The sequence below is a fragment of the Nomascus leucogenys genome, chromosome 10, assembly GCF_006542625.1.
Source record: "Nomascus leucogenys isolate Asia chromosome 10, Asia_NLE_v1, whole genome shotgun sequence".
Classification (NCBI taxonomy): Eukaryota; Metazoa; Chordata; class Mammalia; order Primates; family Hylobatidae; genus Nomascus; species Nomascus leucogenys.
This window is the reverse complement of record NC_044390.1, coordinates 6,689,768-6,702,011: the sequence shown is the minus strand read 5'-3', so window position 1 is coordinate 6,702,011 and position 12,244 is coordinate 6,689,768. Positions and strand designations below refer to the sequence as shown.

General features: G+C 38.5%; 1 protein-coding gene across 27 annotated transcripts in view; it reads right to left on the bottom strand.

The window, feature by feature from the left end:
- ANKS1B (ankyrin repeat and sterile alpha motif domain containing 1B) overlaps window positions 1-12,244 on the bottom strand; it is a 1,250,661-nt gene that overhangs the window by 65,637 nt on the left and 1,172,780 nt on the right. For 13 of the 27 annotated variants that reach the window (XM_030819772.1, XM_030819768.1, XM_030819769.1 and 10 more), the window contains one exon: window positions 1,841-1,969. In XM_030819772.1, coding sequence (XP_030675632.1) covers window positions 1,841-1,969 — 129 coding nt within the window. Of the gene's footprint in view, window positions 1-1,840; window positions 1,970-8,671; window positions 8,747-12,244 lie in introns of all 27 variants that reach the window. The other 14 variants (XM_030819762.1, XM_030819767.1, XM_030819764.1 and 11 more) reach the window with 2 other exon arrangements.

Here is a 12,244-nt window from a genome sequence, read left to right as displayed (position 1 = left end):
CAGTAACTAATCCTAACAAATAAATGCATTCATAGAGAAAATGCAGCAGAATTAACCATAAGTTCTGGGGGCTGTAATTGCTCTTTATAATGAAACTGCAGCATCTTCTAAAGATGCCATCTTTCAAATCATATTTAACTGCAAAATGGGGGCATCTAAAAATGTTTTCCCCTTTTTTGAGGCAGCAATGTCTGCAAAAATAAATCACATTACTATCTCTGTAATTACAGGGTTGCATGAGACAGCTGAGAAGCTAAGCAACATGTCCCCCATTTAGGCTTATTCTGCTGCATAGGTAATTAATGTTAGGCTTTTAGGCAGAGATGCAGTTTTGGACCTTTTTCATTCACAGCTGTGTGCCCTATGGTTGATCCACCTGAGAACGGGATGGGAGGGTGGCGGGAGGGAGAGAGGCATTCTCAGTTGTTTCACAGGGGAAGAGAGCTGGGTTCCTGGTGCAAAGTGCCACCTGGAGGGCTGAATGGAGCTAGAAGGATGACAGAGTCTCCCAAGAATTGTCAACCACTTTGCTGTTAGAAGACCAGATCCCATACTGTATCATCCTGGTACAAAATGCCCCTCATGCTCCAGATTCTGGCTGGGGCCAAATGGTTTTAAACAAAATGTCTGATTTGCCTTTCTATCAATTGACTCCTCTTCAACCTTTTGAAGGTTTAGTAGTGTTTTTTTCCTTTTGTCATTCCCCCGCCCCTTGCCCTCCCCCCACCAACCCCCAAAGAGCTCTATATATGTTTTTTAAAAAAGTGAATTACAATAATTATTTTAGAAGATATCTGATGGACACTTCCTAACAAGACTGGAGACATCCTAGTGCTCTGCAGAGATGGGGATGGGAACCACTCGTGGACTAGGGAAGTCCCTGACTTGAAGAAGATGTGAGAGGGCACAACAGCAGAAGGCGTGGTCAGGGCCTTGGAGAAAGGCATGTTCAGAAAGGCTCGGGGACTTGGGGTTTGGAGGGAGTTTTGGAGGGAGGAGCCATTTCAATCCTACGGTTTTGGGCAGTACCACTGAAATAAATCCAAAGCTGCAATATAAGTAAGCAGTAAAAGAGGGGCAGAAAGCAGAAAATGAAAAAAAAAAAAGCAAAAAATCCTAACTGGTATGAGATAACCACAATGTCCATCCTAATCAAATGAAAGTGCAATTTATTATCTTTTGGTAAAATCTTTATCTTTTAAGTTATCAGGGAAGTTTGCCTGATTGAAATGTTTCTTTTTAAGAGAGGCAGTTTCAATGCACTGCTGAAGGTTCAGCCACTTTTTCTGCTGTCGTCAAGACAACCACCACCTGACTCAAAACCTACAATATCTTTTGAACATTTACCAGTTCCTATTACATTTCTCAGCTAAGTATAATTATTTCCCCTCTTCTAAAAAACTAACAACAACTAAAACAGAAAAATAGTATAATCCTATTGATGACAGTGAAAAGAATCTGGTATTTACATAAAGTGGCAGACCCAATGTTTTGAGACCCAGTGTTTGGTGAGTGAGCAGAGATGTATATATGTGCCATATTTACACTCATTTCCATTTTAGGATTGTACGTTATCACATTTATTTAGAAATAAAAAACTATATAAGAGGTCACAACAGACCTTAAACTTACAAGATTAAAAAGGTTTTAAAGCTCTAGTTATTTGGACTTTCTCTTTGGATAGAAGGCTACTTTAAGAAAAAGTGAAGAGAAAAACACTTTAAAAATTTCAGTGATGGATATGGATATTTTGGTATATTTTCAATGTAAATGCAAACAAGCTGAAAACATACCCCCTATCTCCACTTGGGCCCAAATACTGAATTGAGGGGTAACTTACAAAAGCTTTGTAATCACACGACTGGAAGATAAGCTTTTCTGGGTGATGCTGCCAGTACTGTACCGGAGTGGAGGCTGTGGCTTCATTTGGAGGTCGCAAGGTAATGGAAGGTTCTCCCCAGTCTCCTGTCTGAAAATGACATTTATTCTAGAGGCAATATGAGCAGTCAGCAAAGTTCATTCCCTACAGCTACCCTGAGCTCACCTTACACACAGGTGCTGTGAATGTGCCAATGCATTTGGGTGTCTTATGTGAATATAAATACTTTGGTTATTACATTTTTATATGTATTAGCATATTTCTCAAGGCTGAGTTAATTTTTGAGGTATGGAGTTGAATTATTCTATTTTTAGAATGACATCCTAAGCTAAGTCACTTTAAAATAAAACATGAAGATATTCATAAATGATTTAGTAATCATAATTTTCCATCACAACAGCAAAGGACATACAATCTTTAAAAGAATTTTCTGTTTTTAAACTTGACTGAAATTTTTAGTTTGAATTGCTTTCACATTCAGAACACACAGTTCTATAAATTTCAGTTCCCAAATATGACATGTACTAGCCACTTTGAATAATTTTAGATCTCTGGAGAAATGGTAGTGTAAGCATGATGCTAAACAAAATTTAAAAGAAAAATTTACTAATGGGTGACACTAATTTCTCTCATCTGAATTCAATTGCACTGATTTAATGACGCTGTCTCAGATGTATTCAGCTACTTTTCTCAGAAAACCTAACGTACCAATGAAGACTAAGCAGTGAAATGCCAAGTTTGGTCACATGTACACAGGCATGTACTTTGAGGATTCTGATTCACAAATACAAGCACATTCCCAAATGATGGTATATCATATAATACAGACCTAAAACAGGAGGACCTCCCATCACTTCATTTATCATTTTCCATGAGGTTAGCCTCAACCTGTTTCATCACTATAATAGCTTAATGTGAGCATCTCTAAAGTCAAAGGCCAGCGTTGGCAGGTATTTTCTGGGCTCTACTCTGATTTACATACTACACATGAGATATTTCTTACTCTTTCTCCTGGGAAAGATTTGGATTTTTCCAAAACTCAGTTCTTTGTTCTCAAGTGGACATAACTAAAACTAAATAGGCAGATTTCTAGAGTTACTCTCTTCTAACCTAGATTTGGCTATATATAGAACTATGAGAAATTACTTTTCTCAGGAGTTGGAAGAGTGTAAAAAGGTCTCATAAACTCCAAAACCAAATAAAACCTTGGTTAGAGAACAAGTTCCACAGAAGTGCTAGAAAGTGTGTGTGTTGACACACTGTGGGATTTCTTAAGGAGAATTTTTAAGGAGTCTAGGACAAGAATGCAAAATTTTGGATGCAGGTGTATGTTTTGGGAGAGAAAGGAAGTTCTCTGCTTTATTAAATTCTTTGAAAGAATCTAGAAACTCCAAAAGATTAAGAACCACAGTTCTCTAGGAATGGCGTACATAGGGTGCATATTTTGGGGAGGAGAACTAGCTCTCCAATTTTCTTTGTGCAGTTTGGACTTACATCAGGTGGCATATGAAGTAGCTGCCAATGATAAAAAGCCCTTTCTAGAGGACTTCAATAACGCACAGGCTTTTTTTTTTCTTTCTTTTTTTTTTTTTTTTGCAGCGGAGTGCCTGAAGCTTTTCTCCTTGAGATGGGTCACTTCGAATCGCAGAAGAGCAAAGTTAGCATCACGCTATTTCCTTGGCTTCTCACTGTAGTTAGTGTGTGACCAGTTGGAACTCCTTCGGCTTTTCTCTCCTGCTCTGTTCTCAGCCACTCTCCACATCAGTTTTGTTTTGGTTGCTGATTTACTTTTACATTGCTTAATCCTCCTACTCCCTGTCTGTTGGTATTGTTTATTTCTGTACTCATTTATGGGGTATATGTGAAATTTTGTTACATGTATGTTGTCTGTTGGTATTGTTAAGACTTTACTTGCAATATTAACTTTAGCATTTTTGTCTGTTTTATTATCCATCCCTGATTCATTCTTGTTTTTCTTTTATATTTATATGAATTTTTAGTTTGTAGAAGTGATAACTGACTGCAATTCTAAAATTAGATTAAGTTTTTCTTTGGCTTGTTATTTTGATTTTTTTTCTTTTCCTTCTTTCTCAAATGGCTGGCTCTTTATTCTCTCTCTGGTCTTTATTTCATCTGGCTGTAACTTACTTTCAAAAAACTAGTATAAAATTCAAAATATAGGATATGTGGATTTCAATATCATTTTGAAGCTGAGTGTAATAACTTTTAAGTGATAATATTTTAAAACTCTGGAAACATGCAGCTATGGGTTCTTAAACAAAAGCTTTACCCAAATCTATCAAATCATCCTCTAATCTCCCCCATTAAACTTCTCCCTCCTTCTCCCGCTCCCTGGATAAAGCAACAACAACACGGCAAACAGGTATTGTACATTTAAGTCACAGGTAACACTGTTAACAAAACAACAGAAGTTTGCATGCAACTCCGTGGAATGATACAAAAGGAGGATCTGGATGGCTTCCAAAGATCCTTTGATCCAGTGTCTGCTGATGTGACAACTCAAACCAAGCATCAGATCTTCATGTGAACCCTATTACAGTTCAGCAGAGGTAGACCTTGGCCAAGCTCAACAGGCAGTTTTCAAAAAAGTCTGAACATGGCATGAGCTGGTGATGCCATGAGTTGCAGGGCCAGGGCTGGGAATAGGGCTGGGGGTGGGAATGAGTTGGGGGAAGCTAGGGTTATGAAAACATTTCACGTGTTAGTATATTAAGCATGCAAATCATATGCAAATTCATTCTCTAATTGTTCAATTAACTCACACACTTTTATAATTAAACTTTAATGTGAGTTCCATACATTTAAAGCCAGAGCCACAGCCAAATGCTGATCCAAATATGTACATCATCCACATAAGTTGTAGCAGCCATTGTGGGAATAACAAGCCCCAGCACATACATTCCAATCTTGGTCTGGAAATCACTGAAATCCCTTATCTGATAACCACTTGAAGAAATTAGTGGAACATCCACTTAAATCTGTTTAGACAGTGCCATCATCTGCTCTCCCATGACTCCACTTTGTCCAAAATCACAAACCACTTGCTTTGAATTCAGTGATCTGATAGGATCTTCCCTAGGTGCTAAGGTGGGAGATAATTACAAGGAAAAGAAATATAATCCTTATTTCATTTTCTTTGTGGCCTTCAAACATTGCTTCAGTCCAAATATTGTTAAATTCCCTACGGGGACTGAATCTACCTTTCTGGAAAGAGACACTGAATTTTATCATATTTAGTGCTATTTCCAGAAATTCATTTTGAAACAGAGGGAAAAGTGTTCTTAAGATTAAATTTATTAGAAAATAAATTTCTTTTCTGCCTGGAAATTCATCAGCTTCTCTCCCCGCCCCTGCCTATTTGTTTTTTTTTAAACTTAGACCTAAAAGTATTTAGAGGACTCAATTTGTAGATGTTAATTCTTCTTTTTGGAATTAATTTAATGGGAATGGATGGACTCCAACAACTGGACTTAACATTACACTGTTGTAAAGGACAGGTATGACCTTGGCCCTTGGCTGGGATTCAGCTTTACCTGCTTGACTGCCAGTAAGAACAAAAGAGTTCAGAGAACAAGGGTGCCTTAGGTCTCAACCCTCCTGGAGGCTGAATTACAGCAGGAATGAGCTATGGAGGAATTAGGTAGAGTAGTTACTATACGGAATAGAAGAAGAGGTCAAAAAAGAAAGATTTTTGCTTCATACATAAAATCGTATTGAACTTTGAAGCCTAGGGTTAGGTCTTGTTGACTAGTACGTTCCTGTCTACATAATACTTGCATCTCCTTGGGCAAATATTTTTAAATTTAGTAATTTCCCACTTAAAAATGCGTATTAAATATTAAATAACAGACCTAAGAAGTCTTTTGCCTCAATAATGGTTTATAATCAAAGCTTATTTTTAATGAAAAGTAGACCTAAACACAGCTAACAATGCAATATTTAATTAGAATAACAAAATGAAGTAGGAAAAGTTTAGGGTAGAATTCTGTCATATTTTAAATTATTATTGACACAGTGGTCTTTGAAAGGATTCTTTAAGTAATTATAAATGAGAAATCAAAATGATTCAAGGTACTCCTAATAAATGTCTTCAGGCTATCTCTTTGGCACTTAAAATACTTACAGAAAATCTTTCCTTTAGGTTCATGTATTTGAATGATCTTAATATTCCAAGAATTTTGTCATGGCTTAAAACTTCATTTATTTGGTATTTATTATTATTTTTTATATGTATGCTTAAGGCCTTTTTTTTATAAGCACACTAAAGAACATCAATTAAACAGAGGAAAATGTACATCATTGGCTCTCTTCTTCAAACTCAAATAAAAACTAAACCTCTAACATAAAGGAAAAATAATTTGAGATTAAAATTTTAAATGGAGAATTGATTCTGTTTAACATGTGTCTGCAACTGCCAACTATAAATTCGTAGTCTGGGTGAGTCTGAAGGACTATAATTGGGCCACATTTAATATAATGAAATTAAATTAAACATTCTCTTATACCAACAACTGAAAAGTACAAAAGCATCAATGGAATTTAGTTAAAAAACAAAAAGCTTCACAAAAGTCTATAGACAGATTTTTACTGGATGGCAGATTCCAAATTGCAGCTTTTAAACTTTGCATTATTTCAACAGGTGGTAAATAGCTGCAAATTTTTAGTTCACATGCACTGGACACCTATGGCAAATTCTAAAACAAATTGTATCAGGTAGCTGTCTCCCTCCAAAAGGGAAACTGAATATTACATATTCTATATGCTCTGAGAATACAAAGGAAAAACCCTTCTCTATGTTATTTTCTGTCTTTATTATTATTTATTTTTCCGAGATAGAGTCTCCTTCTGTCACCCAGGCTGGAGTGTGACGGCACAATCTCGGCTCACTGCAACCTCCGCTTCCTAGGGTCCAGTGATCCTCCTCCCTCAGTCTCCCAGTGGCTGGGATTACAAGCATGTGCGACCACACCTGGCTAACTTTTGTATATTTAGTAGAAACAGGGTTTCGCCATGTTGGCCAGGCTGGTCTCGAACTCCTGGCCTCAAGCGATCCACCCGCCTCGGCCTCCCAAAGTGCTGGGATTATAGGCATGAGCCACTGTACCAGGCCTTTATGTTATTTTCTTCTTAAGGAAAAAGTTTCCTAAGGATGTCAGTAGATAATTAAAAGCCATGCTTACAACTTAGTTTTCTAACACTAATAGAAAAGTATGGCATTTTCCAAGCCTTGTATCATTCTTTAAAATTTTTAAAAATTAGCATTTAATTGATTTTTAAAAATAGAACCTTTAAAATCTTTTCTATGAGGACTGCTCCCACCTACTTGCTTGTAAATTTAGATCTGGATATTAACAAACATTATTCTTAATTTCTTCAGAACACTTGATGAAAAGCTAAAATGATTTTAAAGGACAATTATTGTTTTAAGGTTTTACTTTCAATAATTACGACAAATTTCAGAGATGGGCTACCCAAACATGCATAAGATATATGTGATTACATTTACTTTCTGTAATCTCTAAGGCTTTGACGAATGCTATACACAGCTCTATGCTTATAAATATGCATACATATATTTGAATGTGAATGTAAGGAAAAGGCTTCCTATAAACATTCACACATACGAAAACAGAATGTTAGAGTTGTTCTTTCAAAAAATCTTCAAGAATGAAGAATTCTAGTTTGATCAAATGCAGTTGGTTATACTGAATTTGTTCCTTTAGATGAAAAAGAGCAGAGATGGCCACTTATGAACACATAAAAGCTCTGGTTAACATTTATGAGTTCAAGAGGAACTGCTGGGTCACGTGAACACCAGTACCAGGCAATGTATAGACACCACGGTCCTCAAGAGCCAGAAGTCCCATGCATAGGAGTACATATGTGCCTGATGCAGCATCCCAAAAGGCACTTCACAAAAATGCCCGTGGCATCCCTTCACATGCTGCCCCAAGAATTCTGCTCAGTGATTCTCAACCAAGTGTCTCAACCTCTCAGACAGCAGGCTATCCAATGGGAGAAATTCAAAAGGGTGTGAAAATAGAATAGTATTTTAAAATACAGAACATAAAACCTCAAACATTTAAATGTTTATCTTCCAAATAGAAATAAACTTTTTCTAAAGTATGCAAAGGTGAAATATGAACATTTGAAAATTATGCAGCTCAGAGTAATATGGGTCACAATTTCACACAATTTGCAAAGATCAATTCGGTACTGTCAAATGGAAAAAGGCTGAGAACCACTTTGTAGCTGTAACCGTGCCTCTCCCAGCTCACCTCCCCCGACATTTGCATAAAATGTATACAGAATAACATGCAAATCATACTCAGAAATTTCTCACAAGTGAAGCACATGAATCTTTGAGAATCATTAGACACGAAGGGTTGAAGAGCCCATGAATATGGGGAAGTACAAAATGGGGAGGAATAATGTTGATATATACATGTGTGTATATATATATCAATTTACCCTTTTCTTTTTCCTGTAAAAGCAAGTTAACACACACGCCTGGAATGAAAGCCAAAACTCACATGGGACATATTTTAACCATACACTTTAAAACCAAGCATGTTTCTTGTTTTAGGACAATGTTTGCACATCAACTAATCACAAGGCACAGTAAATGAAGTATAATAGACAAAGAGTCTTGGAGTCACCAGACATTACAAATTTTCTGCATTGCCAGGACACAGTACCTATAGCTGTTGACAACACTGTGCAACACAGTACATAGCGCAAGTTCAGGAGAAGAACCATTTGTAACCTTACATTATGAACCTGATGGATCGCTGAGAAAGGAAATCCTGCGTTCTGATTCGTCCATATTTCACAGACAGACGACTGCTGATATAAACAGAAAACTATCTTATCTTGTCAATATTTAAAACATGGCAGCTACCAAGGTAGCATCCAGGAAGGAAAAGAGGAAAATAATAAAATGCAAAGAATCACATTAAAAAAAAACTCAAAAAATGTTTTAGGGTGCTCAAGGTTTAATAATTGACTTCCAAGTCATTCTTTTTGCTTTAAAACATTTTGAGTTGGCTAAAAAAAATCATTTATGCATTTATGCAAGGAAAATTACCAATAAATTCATGCCTTGGAAAAAAGCAAACTGCATTTTATATTTGCCGGAAAACCAGAAATACCTTCCCCTTTCACGTCACTACTTTCAGAGGATAAATATTTTCATCAACTTCAATAAAAACAGGAAAAAACCTTTAACACAGGTCCAATATTTTTATTTTCTTATCTTCAATGACCAAGAGCAAACGGTGCAATAAAATGACTTTTCTTGATTTAGTCATTGCTCTATTTGATAAACCTAGAAGATATTTATGCCTCCAGAGTTCTTACGGGCAAAACTCTGTAGTTAACAAAGGAAGACGTGTCAGCTTGCTACCCAGCACTGGGAGGAGTGAATGAAGTGGCAGGAAGGAGGCTGGGGCAAGGAAGAACTGAAGTCAGGGAAATTCAGTTCTGTTCTTCAAGCAGAAACCCTTGGGAACAGCATTTGTGAGTCTAATGATTCAGCTCCATAATTCTGGCTCTCCCCCACACCATTAATAAGATGAAGTTATCAGTAATGTTTGCTCAGAACCAAACACCAAACTAATCAGCATCCCTTCCCAGGAGTTACAGCAGAAACCTTCAAATAGACCGACTGTGCCCTTGGCTTGACCCTTCCCAAGTTCTGTTCCCGAATTTCATCATTCTAAAAGACACTGTGAAATTAAATCACAGAAAATGGCAGAGAATGTAAACTTATTCAGCAAGCTCTGTGAGCATCTTTAGCATTCACAAGCAGTCCGTACAAAGATTACTGCAGGAAGAAGGCAAGCACATAACCACAATACGGTTAAGAGACCCGGCAAAGAACTGTATCATCAGCAAGCAAATGATAGAAAAGAAAGCTCATCCCTAGCTAAAAGTTTCCTCACCCCAGAAACGCTCACCAGCAATTTAACACCTCTCTAGTTACAACTGCATCTCCACGCACCCCTACACCTTTGCTTCCCATGTCTTCTGCTAACCAGAAGCCTGCTGGGGACAGACCGTCAGGAAGATAGCCTTCTGTTAAGGAAGTTAGATCCCCAGGGTCTGACCAAAGGCACTTCCAAACACCTTTCACTTAAACCAGCTCTGCTATCCTCAGTTCCCTCTCTAAACTTCATGCTATTTTATACATCCATAGGGGGTTCTTCCTCTTCTTACCTTTCTAGCCAGTTCAGTCTTGGACCCATCCACTCTGTTGGCCTTGTCTCCAATAGCTGTCATCTGATTTGAATGTACTAACTCCATGCCTTAGCTGGATTACCATCTTAAGTGGCATCCTCACCCAGTCCTGAGCTAATTCTTTACACAAACCACATCTTCTACAACTTTCACACACTTCTAGTGTTAATCTAGTGCTAGAAGTGCTTCTAGCACTTCTAGTGCTAAATAATCCAGAGACCACCTGTCATCTGATAGATGAAGACACAGACATTTTAAGAGGTGAAGTGGCTTGCTCAGGTCACACAGGTGAGTGGCACAATGTGTCAGCCTGCTGGGATGGCTAAGAAGGACCGTGAGCCTGGTACTGATGTCACCAGAAGGCAGAGGGCTGCTACAGCTATATACAGCTTGGTTCTACTGACCCTGAAACGAATAGAAACTAAAAATAAAATCCTAAGCCCCCTCACCGACTGAACGGACCCCCTTGTGGCCAAGGGAACCCCAGAAAAACCTTAAAATTGAGTTTCTGACCATGATGGGATGGGAGGTGAAACAAGCCTCATTATACCTCCTCTCTTTCATGGTTTAGACACAACAACTGATCAGAATTAATGTTAAAATAGGGATCATAAGAGTGACAGAACAGTCTCTTTGTGGCAATAAGATACAAAATTATCAACAGGACCCGAGGCCATGCCAGGCGAAGGTTAAGTCACACACCCCTACACCTAAAGAATAAACTATGTTCCAACTGCCACAAGGTTTTTCTTTTTCTCTAACAGCTAAACAGGTACTTGCCTCAAGAGAAGCAATATTTAAACAATTTGCAGCTCCACCAAATGCTGATTGACCCTTAGCCCCTGCTCCATCAGCCATAACTACAGCTGGACAAGAGATTGATTCAGTAACTTTATCCAAATAAGATCACTGACCATGGACTAGTTCTGGTTGGTCTACAGACACTGCACCCTTGTGTGCCTTCATGTCCTGAAAAGCCCTTCTGACATATAGGGCTAACTGTAATATAGCTACATGTTAAGTCTCCAACCCAAAGTGAACATAGGCCACATGTTACATACATGTTTGTTCAATACACATGTCAGGACCACCTTCATGAATATTCATAGCTCTTGTAACACACTGAATATACATGTTTAGCTAACCTGTTCAGCATAAATCTTCTACCCTAAGCCCTTTTCCTTCGAAGTACCTGTCTCTGGGGTCTTGGTTGGAGGTGCTTCCCAGCCTGCGGGATGGCCACCTTGCAGGCTGTAACCCTTTAGAAGAAATAAAGTCTCCTCTCCTTTACTAAATTCATATATATATATATATATATATATATATATATATATTAACACAAGTATATCTAAATGCAATCAGTTCATGGAACAGTCTTAACTGCATTGGGGTCCAAACACCAAAAAGTTGTTTTAGGTTGTTTTGGTTACTCCCAAAGGGGTCATGCCCAGTCTGCCTGCCTGATGGGCACAAGGCCATTTAACCTTCTAGGCAGACTGCATCACTTCCTGGTCACTTTGAGTGATGAAGACGCCACATTGTATGAAATCCAAACTCATATCTGATTCAAACTTTTCCTTCCCTCCTTGTATGCCAGTCTTGGGGCTTAAAAAGCCCAGGGTGGGTAAGAGAAGCTCGGTCTGCGCTTTGACTTCTCCTAGGAGAGGTGACGGCAGGTGTCATGGTCTACCTTGGATGTTCCCTGCCCCAAGCTCTACCTACTTCATGTGTTTAGTTGGGGAGGAAGAAACAGGAAAAGGACGAGGTCCCTTTCTTGTCTGGCTGTTCCTCTGGCAGCCGCCACTGCTTTTCAGCTAACATTAACATGGTCTCCCATGTGCTCTGTGTAGCAGCTGCTCCAACCTAGGTTCTCCTGTGTCCGCATGTGATTTCTTTGGAGAGCTCTTCTGGGATAGAGGACAGGTCCTCCCACTGCACAGTTTCTGGTGGCAGAAATCTGGCTCTAGCTTGACTTCTTCCAACTCCCACTCAGCCCTCCTAGGACACATGCATGCCCCCTGAAGGGGACCCAGAGGGACACACATAACCCCAGAGTCCTGCACATCCATGTGGCCCACATGACATGGACACACATCCTCGTCACAC